This window comes from Lagenorhynchus albirostris, chromosome 12 (genome assembly GCF_949774975.1).
Source record: "Lagenorhynchus albirostris chromosome 12, mLagAlb1.1, whole genome shotgun sequence".
Classification (NCBI taxonomy): domain Eukaryota; kingdom Metazoa; phylum Chordata; class Mammalia; order Artiodactyla; family Delphinidae; genus Lagenorhynchus; species Lagenorhynchus albirostris.
Window position 1 is genome coordinate 86,632,142 of NC_083106.1, and position 18,645 is coordinate 86,650,786.

At 33.2% G+C, this 18,645-nt stretch overlaps 1 protein-coding gene across 1 annotated transcript in view; it reads left to right on the forward strand.

Moving 5' to 3' along the window:
* EYS (eyes shut homolog) overlaps window positions 1-18,645 on the forward strand; it is a 1,671,360-nt gene that overhangs the window by 603,974 nt on the left and 1,048,741 nt on the right. Inside the window, exon 20 of the mRNA XM_060167756.1 lies at window positions 6,481-6,671. Coding sequence (XP_060023739.1) covers window positions 6,481-6,671 — 191 coding nt within the window. The remainder of the gene's footprint in view (window positions 1-6,480; window positions 6,672-18,645) is intronic.

Genomic DNA, 18,645 nt, shown 5'->3' on the forward strand with positions numbered 1-18,645 from the left:
GTGAGCCTTTCTGAATCAGAAGAGCAAAACAGGTTGGGAAGGGGGCTGCCCTTCCTTTCTCAGCCCCTCTTGACCACCAACACCAAACCCACATTCTATGCAGTGTTACAGAGTCCTTAGCAATGTTGAATCACAGAACTCTCAGTCTTTTGGACATGTTCATGCTTGACCCCTCATTTTGCCAAGTTAGAGTACAATATACTACCATGATTATTAATATACACTTTAGATTTCTTTCGCAGCATTCTTCTCTTTACCTTAGGAAATAGGAGTGGTATTAAGTGTTAGCTTTTTTAATGGGTTTGGAACTTTGCATTACCTTTAAGAAATCTTCACTTGTTTCATGAATTTGGCATCATATCTAGTTTTAGCCCTGATGTACTTTTCTTTCCTATATTGATTCATTTGTGCCTTTTCAGGAAGTTTCTAAGACAATGGTTTTGTTTTCCTGTATTTCAGTGGTCCTATTTCCTGGAAGTACTGCCAGACACATTTTCAATGAAGAAATAAAAATTAATATTTACTGAAACAATCCCAATTTTTATATTTCATAATCTTGTTTGATTTGTTGAAATAACAGTTAAAGAGTGTATTTTCTTTACAACAGAACATTCTATGTCTGATTAAATTGGGAATCAAACAAAATCTTCTCTCTATTAACTACTGTAGACCCATATTCAATCATGTAGGTTTTGAGAAAGAAAACAGTAAATAAAAATTATATTGGAAGTAAACATTAGGGATATTAAGTCTTTATCATATGCATTATTATATGTACACTTCCACAGCCAAGGAATCCCTTTGAGAGAAAAATCAAAGACTTGGTGGTATAATGAGCCTTAAGTTGGAATTCAGGGCAGTTAGTGTCTATGTGATTTTATTCTGTTGTCCTCTTTCTATAAGACCTTGGTGAAGTCACTCTAACACCCTTTGGCTTGTCCTCATCCTTGTGAGTAAATTAAAATTGTTGGACTAGATTCTTGTTACCAATGTTTGGTTCATGAACTAGCAGCATCAGGATCACCTGGGTATTTGTTAGAAATGGAGAAACACAGGCCCCATCCCAAAGAGTTTGAATCTAAAATTTAACAAGCTATCCAGAGTATTCACATGCAATTTAAGTTTTAGAAAGAGTACACTATATTGGTAAGTTTTATTCAGAGCTAGACAAAGTTCAAGAAATTCTATGAAATTTAATAGGTCTTTGCAGTGGATAAGGTAAGGCTCTAACGGGAACCATGTCCTGTTTCCACTCTTCAAATGGACAGTTCCATGTTTACTTGTTTAACATGTTTCATTTCTCTAAGATCTTACTTTAAGAAAGTATTAAAACAGCAGTTAAAAAGAAAACATATGATTTGATGAGACAAATGCTATGATAAAAATGATCTCAGATAGTAACTTTCTATACTTCAGGGAAGTTCAGAGATCTCAGGACAAAGTCTTGGATCTAAACTGTAAATACATACATATATATATACCTCAGGATACAACACAACTGTCAGAGAGCTAACTTGCACATTTATTAGTCTAAACAGTCCACAGTGAATACATCATTGATCTGTTATTCTTACAGTCTTGTACATTTCCTGACTTGGTGTTTTGAATACAAGTTGAGTGAATGTTGGGGTCTAGCTCAATTGTCTAGATTGCCCTGGTCTGCAACATTACTCCCAGCTTCCTCCTCTTTCTCTAAACATACCAGCCTTTTCTTTCTGTCATTTTCTGAATTAAATTTTAGTGAATTCTTCTTGGGAAGCACTTTATTATATTAAATAGAGTATAGCAAAGTAATATAAATAATGATGAACAAAGGGAAAGGCATCTTCCTTAATTTTTGAAAGAGGAAATATCAAGAACTTTAAATGATAATTTGATTTTTCTAAAAAGAAATTGCTTTTGTATTTCCCATTAAGCCTTCTAATTAATTTAGTAAAAGATTCTTGTAAACCCTAGACACAGAACTTTTGGCAGTCTAAAAACTATCTCTTTCTTCCCATTGGAAATATAATTCAATTAGTTTATGTAATGCTTTCTAATAAATCATTCTAAATATACCTCGCCTTAGGGCTAAGAGGGAAACAGGTTTCCATGCCATTCCCTGTGGAATCCTACATCCATAAAAATAACTGCAGTACCTGCCCAAGTCTAAGTGCCTTTGGTTGTCCTTAAGGAGTTCACATTTTCAGCAAAAGTAGAACAAATACCAGAATGGTATTCATTTATAAAGAAAACATACATTTAACTCTATCACTTAGGCGAATGTAAAAGATCACCATCTGGGTTGCAAGCATAACTTGAGTTTTATACTCAAGTGCACAGCCAATTTCTTATTGAAAATGACACTAATTAAACTCTCTGGTGATTTTGACAAACCTTTAATTTTCCATTTGATGCATGATATGAATGCAAGGGCTCCCACATTAGCCTTGTCAGTTTGAGCTTTTATTGTTATGTTAACACTTCTTAAAAGTCACTAAATGTTTAGAAGCATTAGTGTCAACTAATGATAGTTCTAGAAAATATTACTTTTCAGGGTAAAATGTTAAAAAAACTATCTCATGTTTGTATAGGTAATTACCTTTGAAGATGTACTAACTTGAGAACCCACAGTGCAAATGAATCATATTTGTACATATTCATTAACAAATTCTGTGTGGACAACATATTCAGAATACATTTTTAAAGTTTTACTAATGATGTCATAAAGTTCTATAAAGTATTTCTCAGAATTATAGGTGCAAATCTTTTCAGAGTTATCATTACATTGTAAACAGTTGTCATATCATGTTCAAGGCAACATGTTCTGTGCTTTCCAGAACACCAGCAAGTATATAATATCTAAAATATGAACTTAAGAAGTATATAGTATGATTTAGTAGACATTAACTATACTGAAAAACTCATTTTCTATCCTAAGCAAGTTCCAAATGACTGAAATAGAGGCTGACAAGGCCTTTGACCTTCAGAGTGTAAAGGAAAGAACATACTATTTACTGAACAGTTATTATGTCCTAGGAACAGGGTTAATTGCTTTATAGTCATTATTTTATTTAATTATCATAGGAATTTTTATGAGGTAGGTGAGATTATTGCCATTTCATGCATAAACGAAGCTACAATAAATTGAATACCTTTGTTGATTGAGTAAAAGTAGGAGAAGTGTACAAATATGCCAAAGATTGAAAAGGAAGAGACAGATATCATCCAGGTTCCTCTGACTCCATGACATCTCTCTGCTTCTGGGATGATAGGCATCAGAAATACTGTACATAAATTTGGATACATGCATAGGAATACTGGATAATTAAAAGAGTATGATTTCATGCACATTAAGACTTCTGGATCAAGATGGCAGTATATGAGGCTCTGCATTTTGCTCCTGCCACAGATGCACAGCTATGCACAGAACAATTCTTCCTCAGAGAAATCCAGAAACTAGCTGGATAACTACTACACATCGGTAACTGAGAAAATATACACGTTAAAATGGATAGAAAAGGCTGAGACACACCCTCACCATAAACCCCAGACCCGGCATAACAACATACAAAACGAGGGGACCCCTAACTCCCAGCTTCTCCCTGAGGAATGATTGGTTTGGACACCACAATTAGTATTCCAAATTTTTTTTTTTTTTTTTTTTGCGGTACGTGGGCCTCTCACTGTTGTGGCCTCTCCCGCTGCAGAGCACAGGCTCCGGACGTGCAGGCTCAGCAGCCATGGCTCACGGGCCCAGCCACTCCGCGGCATGTGGAATATTCCTGGACCGGGGCATGGACCCATGTCCCCTGCATCAGCAGGCAGGCTCTCAACCACTGCGCCACCAGGGAAGCCCCAATATTCCAAAATTTTAAGTGTAAAAATATAGAACTTTTATATGCATTCAAAGTTAATTTGTTAGCATCTTAAAATAGACAAAGTATTTAAAAAGTGTGCTTCTATACACTAGCTACAAAGTATTAGAAGAGAAATTAAGAAAACAATCCCATTTACAATAGAATCAAAAAGAATAATATACTTAGGAATAAATTTAACCAAGTTGATGAAAGATCTGTACGTTGAAAACTGTAAAATGCTGATGCAAGAAATTGAAGACATACAAAAAAAATGGAAAGATATTCCCTGTTTATGGATTGGAAGAATTGGTGTTGCTAAAATGTTCATATTACCCAAAACAATCTACAGTTTATATGCAACACTTATCAAAATGCCCAAGGCATTTTTCAGAGAAATAGAACAAATAATCCTAATATCCATATGGAACCACAAAAGACCCCAAATAGCCAAAGCAATCTTGAGAAGAGAGAACAAAGCTGGAAGCATCACACTTCCTGATTTCAAACTATATTACAAAGGTATAGTAATCAAAACAGTATGGTATTGACATAAAAACTGGCACATAGACCAATAGAACAGAATAGAAAGCCAAGAAATAAATCCACACAAATATATTCAATTAATTTTTGGCAAAGAAGTCAAGAATATACAATGCAGAAAGGATAGTCTCTTCAATAAATGGGGTTGGAAAAAGTGGATAGCCATAGGCAAAATAATGATGCTGGACCCCTATTTTACACGATCACAACAATCAACTCAAAATGGATTAAAGATTTGAACATAAGACCTAAAACTGTAAAACTCCTGGAAGACAAAATGGGTAAGCTCCTTGATGTTGGTCTTGACAATCATTTTTTTTAAATTTTTGACACAAAGGCAACAAAAGCAAAAATAAATAAATGGGATGACATCAAACTAAAATGCTTCTGCACAGCAAAGGAAACCATCAGCGAAATGAAAAGGCAACCTATAGAATGGGAGAATGTGTTTGTAAACCACATATTGGATAAAGGATTAATATCCAAAATATATAAGAAACTCGTATAATGCAACAGCAAAAAAAAAGAAACCCAATAACTCAATTAAATATGGGCAAAAAATGTGTTAGGCATTTCTCCAAAGAAGCCGTACAAATGGCTAACAGGTATATTAAAATGTGCTCAACATCACTAATCATCACAGAAATGCAAGCCAAAACTACAATGAGCTATTGCCTCACACCTGTTAGTATGTCTATTATCAAAAAGAGAAGATAACAAATGCAGCAAGGATGTAGAGACAAGGGAACCCTTGTGCACTGTTGGTGGGAATGTAAACCGGTACAGCCACTTTGGAAAACAGTATGGAAGTTTTTCAAGAACTTCAAATAGAACTACCATATGATCCAGCAATCGAAATCTGGGTAAATATTCAAAGGAAATGAAACTGTTATTTGAAGAGATATCTGCACTCCCATGTTTGTTGCAGCATTAGGCACAATAGGCAAGGTATGAAAACAATGTTAAGTGTCCATGAATAAATGATTGGATAAAGAAAATATGGTGTCCATATATAAAGTGGAATAATATTCAGTCTTAAAAAGAGAAGGAAATCCTGTCATTTGTGACAACACTGATGAAACTGGAGGACATTTGGCTAAGTGAAATAAGCCAGACTGAAAGACAGATGTACATGATATCACTTATATGTGGATTCTAAAAAAATTTCAATTAAAAAGTTGAGCTCATAGAAACAGAGAGTAGAATGGTGGTTGCCAGAGCCCTGGAGGGTTAGGGTCTGGGGGGAGCGGAGTAGGAAAAATAGGGAGAGGCTGAAAAATGGTACAAACTTTCAGTTATAAGTTGAATAAGTTCTAGGAATCTAATATATAACATGGTGAATATAATTGATAATTCTGTACTGTATAATTAAAATTTGTAAAAGAAACACTTGTGTTTCACTAACTCCACCCCCAACAAAAAAGTTAATATGTAAGGTGATGGATATGTGAATTACTCCATAGTGTTAATAAACTCCATAACTTTGAATCTTTTCAAAATGCTTATGTATATCAAATCATCACACTGTACACTTTAAATATATTACAGAGTTTTTTGATCAATTATACCTCAATAAAGCTGAAAAAATATATACCTGTTAATACTGATGAAAAAAGATTGTAAATGGAATAAAAACTCAGATATTATAGATGCTTTTTTTCAGAGGGACATAAATCAATAGTGAATTGTCTGTTCTAATTATATAATCAAACCCAAGATTCCTTTGAAAGTTAATGAGACACTATTAATCATTACCCAAAGACAGCAGAGTTAAACTTGGGCTATGCCAGGCAAATGCGGTTGTATGTGGATACTAAGGGTCAGTGAAATCCTGGTATTATTCACATAACACATAATTTAATAAAGTCTAATAAAGTTTATTTTTTCTGAAAAATCCACAATGAAACATTTGAAAAGTATTTCTGGTGATAAAAGTTAAACATCTATTACTAGAAATAAATATTTCTGTTTTTAGAGGAAGGGAATACCAGATAAGCTTGCATATCGGTTTCTTAAAAATATTTAAACAAAAATATAATTTTAATAAGATTTCTAGTCTTAACACTAATAATCAAATTTGATTCTCTATTTCATAATTTAGGACTGCACATCCATCCCTTGTATGAATGAAGGCTTCTGTCAGAAGGCAGCCCATGGCTTTACTTGCATTTGCCCAAATGGTACATATTGTGAAGTAAATGTTAGCAGTTGTACTGAGCATGATCTGAATGTGGTCCTCTGCCTTAACGGAGGGATATGTGTTGATGGACCTGGACACACTTTTTATTGCAGGTCAGTATTTATTTATCCACAAACAACTACATATGTATTTATGAAAGTAAACATCCCTCTAATAATGCACTCTGAAATGCAGAAATAAAGTTTTAAGTAAGTTTTTGTCTTTAGAAATGTAATCCCAAATGTGAAATCAATTCTAAAAAAAACATTGCTTGTATATTTTACCAAATACCATGTATTCATATCAACCCCAAGTCAAACTCCCAAATTTAATCAACCCTTATTTTGTAACTTTCATATCTCCTCTCTTTCCCAGAATTGGGTTCTTATTCCCTTTCTTAAATATTACACCATATGAATGATTTACAAATAGTTCATATTTATAGCATGTTTCTTAACCAGAGATTCATTTACCTTCTAAGATCTTAACAATTATAATTTTTTTTTTATTTTAGATATATAAAAACAAATTAATCTGTCACTGTATTTTTAAACCAATTATTATTTAAGGTATCTTTTTAAAATTCCTAGGAGATGAATTTTCATTATCTTTGTCATTTATGATTATGTAATATATATAATTGGTTGGTCATTTGAGAATTTAGTCATTATCTTTTCAATTTGTAAAATATTAATTGAACCCAGGTATGTAAAATCACCCTCACTTTACCTCTTTTCTTCTGTCAGTCTGATTTGTGAGAAGTTGAGGTTAAGTTAAAAACTGTGAGCAACTGTGTCTCTGTCAAAATATCTTAAATTACTGAAAGGTTGACCATGTGTATTTTGCAACATAATTATTCAATAGTAAAGTTTATTATTATTTCTATATTTTATCAGTTATTTCTCTTTAAATTATTAATATAATCTGCCTTATATTCAATACTGCCACTTCCATATTTTTTTGTTCAATATCTACGCTGTGTTCTTGGCGTTTTATTTATTTTAAACCCTGCTGTATCATTTTATTTGGGCTGTATTTCTAACAAGGCACACATAGATGTTAATTTCACATAAACCTAAGATTATTATCTTTCTTTTAGCATATGCACACAGTATTTATTACTATGACACAGGTTTTCTTTGTTACATATTGCCTGATGTGCCATTTTCATTACTAATGTGTGTGTGCATGTGTGTGTGTGCGTTACCTCGTATTTTGTATTTTTGAGCTTGGATTTTGCTTATTTTACTCTGGCAGTTTATAAAGTATAGAAAGTAAACATATTTCTAATATCAAGGCTAATTTCAAATAATGAAATTATACAAATGATCACTTTGCCACAGCAAGCTCCCTCCAGGTTATAACCTAATCAGCACCTGGATTAAGCCAGCAACAGTACATTGACCATTTATCCTCAGTAAATATAATGTTACAAATCAAGATTCCATTCATGGAAACCGATTATGGTAAATGGAAAAATTAGAAATAAGTGAACCTAAAGCTAAAAATGTATGTTTTTACAACATGAGTAGTATTTGTTAAATCAAGCTCTATAAAAGCTACTCTATCATTGTTCCTTTGGGGGGATATTATCCATGGCTAGTTAGGCTGACTTGCTTAAGGTGTGAAGCTGAGAGAATTTGGAATGAAGACACTTGCCTCTTCTCCTGGGCATCTCCCAGGGGCAAGTGTCAGCATTCATTATTGCTACACTGTTATTCAAATACATTTAAAAGAGTCATCTGTTTTCAAAATTTTCACTGCTGATTCAAGCTGCGTGTAATCCCCTGAAAGTCTGTGAAAGGTAAGTGCCTGGGAGGTGCAGATTCTAGGGGACTTGCACAGTGACTGGGTGGAGCCATCAGAGGTGGTTTCAGGTTAGCACAGTCTTCAGACAGTCTCTTTACAAAAGAAAACTCATACACTATGGGAAGGAGAGTTTTGAATGTTAAGTCATCAGATTTGTATGTGGGTTAAGAATTAGCTTTTGATATAGTTATTTAAACCATAATAAAATAATGATTTTTTTTACTTTAATAATATATCAAATTTATTGTTTTTATCCCTATTTTGCATTCTTCAAGTTGAATTTAAAGAATCTTACTCTTAAAAATGTGATCAACTATATATATTTTTTTGTCTTCTCTGTGCTCATTTTCCTTCAACGTTTATATAAATCACAGTTAACGTCTTGGTTCTCACTGCTGGTTTATTTGTTAATCAGCTCACAAAATTTTGTTTGATTTTAATTGGGAAAATAGTTATCCAAACCTATAAATTTTCACTTTAAGAATATTTATCATGAAGTCTTTTTTGTTTTGTTTTGTTTTTGTTTTTGATTTTTTTTGTGGTACACGGGCCTCTCACTGCTGTGGCCTCTCCCGTTGCGGAGCACAGGTTCCGGATGCTCAGGCTCAGCGGCCATGGCTCACGGGCCCAGCCGCTCCATGGCATGTGGGATCTTCCCGGACTGGGGCACCAACCCATGTCCCCTGCATCGGCAGGTGGACTCTCAACCACTGCGCCACCAGGGAAGCCCGTGAAGTCTTTTTTTGATGTAAAGTTCCTTATTAAAATATTTCAGCCCTCAATGATCTGTAGAATATTCTATACGATTGGTTCCCTAGTGATTTTAGGAGAACAAATTTTCTTCCAATTGAAATCCATGTTTGTAATTACATCTGAAAAAAAGAGTGTATTACCATTTCAAATTTCCTGGAAAATCTGAAAATGTCGACCTAAAATATCTTGTGATTTTGGCTTCACATATGAATTAGAACTTGGTGAAGTTCACACTTCTTAGAGCTTATGTTGACTGAGGATTATGCATTTGATGCTTTATTTTGCTTTCATCTCTGTCACTGCAGAAAATACAGCAGAGAATGGCCTACTTTCAAGAATATTATGTTTTATGAATGTAATTGATTCATTTCCTTCTTGGAAACTGACATGGTTTTTAACTTCTTTAATTAAAAAAGATTTGTGAAATATTTATCCCAATGACTGGCAAGTTGAGAACTTATAATTTAATCCCTTTCCCTTTTATCTTTGATGTTTAAGCATTTAATTGGAATATGCCATGTCATATATTTTTCATTTATTCATGTCTGGAAAGTTTTCTTGTATTATTCCTCTATTATTCTTTTGTGCATTAATACTGGTTCACTAATTCTTCTTCAGGTACTAATATTGGTTACATATTGCAAATCACAAATTTAAAACTGGTTTTCATGCATTTCACTCTTTTTTGTATCCTTTTTAAAAATTTCTGTTCAATTCTAATATTTACTTCTCAACCTCTTATCTGTCTTTCTGAATTTTTTTCTTATGAGAATATTATTTATTTTCTTCTACTTTTCAGTGCATGTGAACTCTTAAATAGGTATTTTATTTCATTGTAAATGTAATGCCCACTTAACAAACCATATTATTATTTTCTGTTTATAAAGTAATTTATTTCAAGTGTTCAATTTTTCAGTCATCATTACAGAATTTTTTTAAGTTGATTCAGAGTCTCAGTTACTAACATTTATATGTCTACTTTATTGCTGTTATCCAGATGTCTTGTAAGACCACTTTCATATCCCAACTATAGTGGCCAGATTCTTCTTCCTTGAATCACTCCTGTGTCTACCAGACAGTTGTAACTGAGAGGCCTGACCCGTTAAATCCTGGAGAGGAAGCTCTGAGCAGAGGTGCACCTGAGGGAGCCTATTCCACTACATGTGCCATGGCTGCTTAGACCTAGGGTGAAATTGCTGAGCATGAAGTGTGCATTTAAACATCTCCACGTTACTATTCTGATTTTAATTATTGGGCTTCTCCAGGTCCAAGGTGTGTTAGATTTCTATGTGTTCATCACTGATTTTTCTCATGAAGACATTCGATTATTTTAGATTATTTTGTAATTGCAACAATGATGTATAATGAGTAGCTAGTATTAATTCATCTTCCTGAAGTAGTATAGTAGTTAAATTCTGAAAGGCATAGACAGTCTTTCAATAGAAAATAAAAGAATGAAAAAAGAAAAAGGATTACTTAAACCTGAAGACAGTAAAATGACTAAGCCAGTGATATATAGCTAGTTTCCTCATTACTGTGAACAAATAATATAGGTGATAGTGCTTTGAATACTGACATAAGTAAGTTAACCATTTCAAGCAAAATAAGTTAACATTAGTTTTAGATAAACCATTACTGGGCTGTTAGGTGCGTAGTAATATTAAATGTTCAAGTAAATTCTATATCCATACTTCAGAGATCATTTCTGGAGAAATGAAAGGGCATTTCAAACATCAAAACTTATTTTTACTAATATATGTGTTAGGCAGTTCAGACTCTTCAGTGAGTAAATTTATATTGCCCAATGAAGAGATATCAAATTAACAACATGAATGTTTAAAATACAGAGAAAAACGTGATGACATTTAAAAAAATTTTTGCAATTCACACACTATATTTGTTATCTAAAATAAATGAAAATATATTTTTGTTCAGAAAATACAATATCTTAAGATTGCATTTCTAGTCTTAAATGCAAAAGGATGTTTCTTATTTACTCATTGAATTTTAGGGCTGAAGAAGATTATAGAGATAGATGAAGACACAAAGGCCTGAGGTTTACATTCTGTCAACTGCCTACAGTCACGATTACTGGGAAAGTACATACTAGAATCCAATGCATTACTCTTTTATTTTTATTAAAGTACTTTTTAATTTAAAATACAAAATATAAAAGATACAGTAAAAATATATGGTAAAAAAAAGAAGAAACATACATAGTCAGATATCATTACTATTCTCTAGATGCAGTTAGACATCTGTTTTGTACTTTACATCCTGGTGCAAAGTTTAAAGACATTAATGACTTTGTTCAGTTTAATAATAGCTACTTTCAGAAGTTCATAAGTATTATTAACCATGTGTAACGGTTTAATAGCATTTTAATGTGTTCAAGTTTTTATTAAAACATAAAAACTATGTTGAAATTACACTAAAATACAGATTAGAATCACACAGCAGGGGACTATAGAAAGAAGTAAAGACAATATACATAACTTATTTCTCTGGCACCATGTAGATTGTAAAGAATATAGCAAATAATTTATGGCAAAGCACTTAGATACAAAGGTACTTAGTTTTGTTTTTTAATATGTGAAATCCTATTGCAAGCATTTTTTCCCTTGGAGTTCACTGCCTCTGGCATTGTAGAACCCCCTCCATCCTACATGACTTCCCACCCTCTAGCTGCAAATGTCCCTTTACTCTGATGTTTTTTTCCAAATCCAACTCTCCTTGGTCATAACCTCCTTATTCTTGAAGTATTTCACATTCTTTCCCTTCTCATTCACCTAAGCATCATTACACTTTCTTCCATGAAGTGAGCATAATTAATTCATATCAATACTGACTGTATTATGTTAAAAGGTTGGTAAGCAACGTTTAATTCCTCACATTAGTATCTTTCCTTTTACAAAAAAATCAATAACATCAGTAAAAACTAGTGAATTATTAATTATAGGACCTCAGCCACCATAACGTACTGTTAAGTGAAACATCTGAGATAAGTAAGACTTCCTGAATCCACTTGTATTATCCTTGAGGAAGGATATTTGATACTTCTCCATATGCTTGGATAGAAAAAATCGGGTTGAAAGCTCAGAGATGGTAGGTAACTTGTGAAGGTTACAGGTAAGGGTATTTATTCAACAATAACCCTTTTTCAACAATCATCAATCACATTTGCTGCAAGTTAATTTGATTTATAACTTGGAATGAAATATCTGTATTTTAACAGCCACAGTTAGATGATTTTCCAGTACATAGATATTATGTTTTCAAAAATGTTAGCTGAACCATGTAATTCTTTAAATTTAAACTGTTTTTAATTATCTCACGCCGAAAAAATAAACCTTTGATCAAGAATCAAAAAATAAATTAATAAGAAAAATCCATTTATGAGAAAAATAAATTACATTATTTTGCCTTATCAAATATTGCAAGGGATAGGATAATAAGCAGGACCGACTTTCCTTAGGAAGCCTACTGTATGGACATTATATTTGATATTTTAGCACATGGCTTAAGAACGTGAAGAGACTCAGTTTTTTAAATTTGATGGTTTTGATTGCTATACATGAAATGCTTTAATACAATATAATTTTACATTAAATATATATTTTATTAATCAAATTAGTAGATGTTTTACTATATTAAAATGTAGGATATATTTTCTTAACATTTATTTTCAATTTTATTTCACAAAATAAAATTGACTCCTTTTGATGACCCTGTGAACAATCACAACACTTATAATAACCACTAAATATTTTTCTCTGCCTGTGCTTATAGACAATCACCGGAATTTCTAATTTCCTTGGGATATTTGTTATATTATACATTAAACAATTTTTCTCCAAATGAAGTGAACTGCTAAGTCTTTAACACTTCATTATAGTTTTTCCAAACATTATTAATAAATCACCCTAAAATATAAATTTACTAAATACACATCATAATAAAACATTAAAGTAGAATTACATTAAAATTTACATAACCTTTGTAATTGAATTTAAACATAATGCATTGCATTTTCTTCTGTTTAGTGTTATGATATATACTTTTCTTTGTCATTCCACAGGTGAATAAGTAAAACTCTATTATTAAACTTTGAGCGTTTGTATTGTAGTTTACCTTTCAAAGTTTCTGGCAATAATACATAATCATATCATTACTTTTTAAAAGATAAATCTAGGTTATTTTAAACACAAAGCAATGTCAAACACGCCAAATGTGATGGTAAAAATCCAAAGAAAACTGAAGTTTTTGTGTTAGAAAATTTAAATTAGTGACAGAGAAGGCATGTTTATTCCATATGAGAGTTATGATTCTATAAAATGCACATAGAGTTTGCTCTATTTCATCAAGATTTATTTATGTGAATTTTTATTCCACTTGGAGACACAATTAACATCACTTTAGTTTATTAATATCAGTACAAAATAAGATCACTCTCATTTAATCTAATAAGTACTAAATCTGGTAAGTATTAAAGAATATTAATAATCTATTCTCATAAAATTATGAACTTTGGTGACTGCTATATTTTGCAGGCAAATATTCAGTTAATTTAAAAATATAATATTAGAACTGGGGAAAACATGAATTTTATGGTAAACCTAATTATTATATAATTTAATTCAACAAGTATTTCTTGGAAAACCACTTGTACAAAACAATATCATTGAAGTTGGAATCTCAAAGTTTAAAAATCATAGCTTAATTTATATTTCCTTAAAGAAATTTCTATAAGTTATAAAGACTGTTGCAGAAGTTAGTATGTACATGATAAGTTTTTGTAGGATGATTGTGCCATTTCAAACTTGAAAATTAGTTTTAATTTCAAATCACAGATGTGTAAATTCTTTGTGCATCTTTAAATATCTTTGAGAATATGCACCAGAATAGATAAATACAGAGATATAACCAGATCTCTTTCCTTAACATGAAGTAGAAATAATCTTAAATTGGTTAACATATATAAAGTGTATATATATATGTGTATATATATATATATATATATATATACATATATATATATATATAGTCACTTGACATGACTATGAAGTTCAAAAGAGTTGAAGAGGAGCATATATGTATCAGAACATAGTAATGTGAGATTCAGTATTTCTTGGAACCAGAAGAAAAGAGGAAGGGAAAATTAGACAATTTAACTGTATTAGAGAGATTTGTGACACTAATAATTCTGCATTGATGATGGTCAGTTGGACCTTATGCCCAGAAAGTTAATGAATTTTATGCTTTTCTGCAGGAGGTAATATGGGAAAAATAGAAGAAAACAAAACCAAACCAAAAAAAAGAAAAAGGAAAAAAAAGTTCACCATTTAAATTGTGGTTAAAAAGACGGAATTGTTGGGCTTCTCTGGTGGCGCAGTAGTTGAGAGTCCGCCTGCCGATGTGGGGGACACAGGTTCATACCCCGGTCCGGGAAGATCCCACATGCCGCGGAGCGGCTGGGCCCGTGAGCCATGGCCACTGAGCCTGCACATCCAGAGCCTGTGCTCTGCAATGGGAGCGGCCACGACAGTGAGAGGCCCGTGTACTCCCGCCCCCCCCTCAAAGAAAAGGGAATTGTTGGGCTTCCCTGGTGGCGCAGTGTTTGAGAGTCCACCTGCCAATGCAGGGAATGTGGGTTCGTGCCCCGGTCCGGGAGGATCCCACATGCCGCAGAGCAGCTGGGCCTGTGAGCCATAGCCGCTGAGCCTGTGCGTCCGGAGCCTGTGCTCCACAATGGGAGAGGCCACAGCAGTGACAGGCCTGCGTACCACAAAAAAAAAGAAAAAAAAAGAAAAAAAAAAGGAATTGTTATATACCACTCTTCTTATTTACTTATTTATTTATCTATGGAGTATAGTTGATTTACAATGTTGTGTTAGTTTTTGGTGTACAGCAAAGTGAATCTGTTATATAAATACATATATCCATTCTTTTTTAGATCCTTTTCCCATATAGGCCATTACAGAGTATTGAGTACAGTGTCCTATGCTATACAGTAGGTCCTTTTTATTTACTTATTATATATATAGTAGTGTGTATATGTCAATCCCAGTCTCCCATTTATCCTTCCCCCCCTTCCCAATGGTAACCATAAGATTGTTTTCTACATCTGTAACTCTATTTCTGTTTTGTAAATAAGTTCATTTGTATCTTTTTTTTTAGATTCCACATATAAGCGATATCATAGAATATTTGTCCTTCTCTGTCTGACTTACTTCACTCAGTATGACAATCTCTAGGTCCATCCTGGTTGCTACAAGTGGCATTATTTTATTTTATTTTTTTATGGCTGAGTAATATTCCATTGTACATGTGCCACACCTTCTTTATTTATTCCACGTCAATGGACATTTAGGCTGCTTCCATGTCTTCACTATTGCAAATAGTGCTGCAATAAACATTGGGATGCATGTATCTTTTCGAATTATGTCTTTCTCCAGACATATGTCCAGGAGTGGAATTGCTGGATCACATGGTAGTTGTATTATTACTTTTATAAGGAACCTCTGTACTGTTCTCCATAGTGTCTGTACCAATTTACATTCCCACCAACAGCGTAGGAGAGTTCCCTTTTCTCCATACCCTCTCCAGCATTTATAGTTTGTAAGTTTTTTGATGATGGCATTGACAGTTGTGAGGTGATATCTCATAGTTTTGATTTGCATTTCTCTAATAATTAGTGAAAAACATATTTTCATGTGCTTTTTGGCCATCTGTATGTCTTCTTTGGAGAAATGTCTACTTAGGTTTTCCACCCATTTTTTGATTGGGTGTTTTTTTTTTGTTGTTGTTATTGAGCTGCATGAGCTGTTTATATATTTTGAAAATTAACCTTTGTTGTTTCCTTTGGTTGCAAATATTTTCTCCCATTCTGTGGGTTGTCTTTTTTGTTTATGGTGTCCTTTACTGTACAAAAGCTTTTAAGTTTAACTAGGTCCTATTTAACTAGGTCCTATTTGTTGTACAAAAGCTTTTGAGTTTAATTAAGTCCTGTTTATTTCTGTTTTTATTTTCACTACTCTAGGAGGTGGGTCAAAAAAGATCTTACTCTGATTAGTGGCAGAGAGTGTTCTGCCTATGTTTTCTTCTAAGAGTTTTATAGTACCCAGCCTTACTTTTAGGTCTTTAATCCACTTTGAGTTTACTTTTGTGTATGGTGTTAGGGAGTATTTTAGTATCTCTTTTACATGTAGCTGTCCAGTTTTCCTAGCACCACTTATTGAAGAGATTGTCTTTTCTCCATTGTATATTCTTGCCTCCTTTGTCAAAGATTAGTTGACCATAGGTACGTGAGTATTTCTCTGGACTGTCTATCTTGTTCCATTGATCTATGTTTCTGTTTTTGTGCTGGTACCATACTGTTTTGATGACTGTAGCTTTGTAGTATAGTCTGAAGTCAGGCAGCCTGATTACTCCAGCTCCACTTTTCTTTCTCAAGATTGCTTTGGCTATTCAGGGTCTTTTGCGTTTCCATACAAATTGTAAATTTTTGTTCTAATTCTGTGAAAAATGCCATTGGTAATTTGATAGGGATTGCATTGAATCTGTAGATTGCTTTGGGTAGTATAGTCATTTTGATAACGTTGATTCTTCCAATTCAAGAACGTGGTATATCTCTCCATCTGTTTGTGTCATCTTTGATTTATTTCATCAATATCATATAGTTTTCTGAGTACAGGTCTTTGTCCCCTTAGGTAGGTTTATTCCTAGGTATTTTATTCTTTTTGATGTGATCATAAATTGGTTTGTTTCCTTAATTTCTCTTTCTGATCTTTTCCTCTGAATGTATAGGAATGCAAGAGATTTTTCTGTATTAATTTTGTATCCTGCATGTTTACCAAATTCACTGATAAGCTCTAGTAGTTTCTGGTAGCATCTTTAGGATTTTCCATGTATAGTATCATGTCATCTGCAAACGGTGACAGTTTTACTTCTTTTTTCCAATTTGGATTCCTTTTATTTCTTTATCTTCTCTAATTGCTGTGACTAGGACTTCCAAAACTATGTTAAATAAAAGTGGTGAGTGTGGACATACTTGTCTTATTCTGATCTTAGAGGAAATGTTTTCAGTTTTTCACTGTTGAGAATGACATTTGCTGTGGGTTTGTCATATATAGCCCTTATCACGTTGAGGTAGGTTTCCTCTATGCCCACCTTCTGGGGAGTTTTTAATCATAAATGGGTATTGAATTTTGTCAAAAGCTTTTTCTGCATCTACTAAGATAATCATATGGTTTTTATTCTTCAGTTTGTTACTGTGGTGTATCACATTGATTGATTTGTGTATATTAAAGAATCCTTTCATCCCTTGGATAAATCCCACTTGATCATGGTGTATGATCCCTCTAATGTGTTGTTTGATTATCTTTGCTAGTATTTGTTGAGAATTTTTGAATCTATGTACATCAGTGATACTGGCCTGTAACTTTCATTTTTTGTGATATCTTTACCTGGTTTTGGTATCAGGGTGATGGTGGCCTCATAGAATGAGCTTGGGAGTGTTTCTTCTTCTGAAATTTTTGGAAGAGTTTCAGAAGGGTAGGTGTTACCTCTTCTTTAAATGTTTAATGGAATTTGCCTGTGAAGCCATCTGGTCCTGGACTTTGTTTGATGGAAGTTTTAAAATTTCAATTTCAGTACTTGAGATGGGCTTGTTCACATTTTCTATTTCTTACTGGTTCAGTCTTAGAATGTTTACCTTTCTAAGAATTTGTCCATTTTTTCTAGTTTGTCCATTTAATTGGCATATAGTTGCTTGTAGTAGTCTCTTATCACCTTTGAAGTTCTGTGGTGTCAGTTGCAACTTCTCCTTTTTCATTTCTAATTTTATTGATTTGAGTCCTCTCTCTTTTGTTCCTGATAAGACTGGGTAAAGTTTTATCAATTTTGTTTATCTTCTCAAAGAAGCATCTTTTAGTTTCATTGATCTTTGTTATTGTTTTCTTCTTCTCTATTTCATTTATTTCTGCTCTGATATTTATGATTTCTTTCCTTCTATTAACTTTGGGTTTTATTTGTTTTTCTCTCTCTAGTTGCTTTAGATGTAAAGTTAGGTTGTTTATTTGAGATTTTTCTTGTTTCCTGAGGTAAGATTGTATTACTATAAGCATCCCTCTTAGAACTGGTTTTGCTTCAACCCCAAGGTTTTGGATCATGGTGTTTTAATTTTCATTTGTTTCAAGGTATTTTTTGATTTCCTCTTTGATTTCTTCAGTGATCTATTGGTTGTTTAGTAACATATTGTTTATCTTCAACGTGTTTGTGTTTTTTACAGTTTTTTTTCCCTGTAATTAATTTGTAGTCTCATAGCATCATGGTCAGAAAAGATGCTTGGTATGATTTAAATTTTCTTAAATTTACTGAGGCTCAGTCTTCCCTGGTGGCACAGTGGTTGAGAGTCCATCTGCCGATGCAGGGGACACGGGTTCGTGCCCCAGTCCTGGAAGATACCACATGCCATAGAGTGGCTGGGCCGGTGAGCCATGGCCGCTGAGCCTGCGCGTCCGGAAC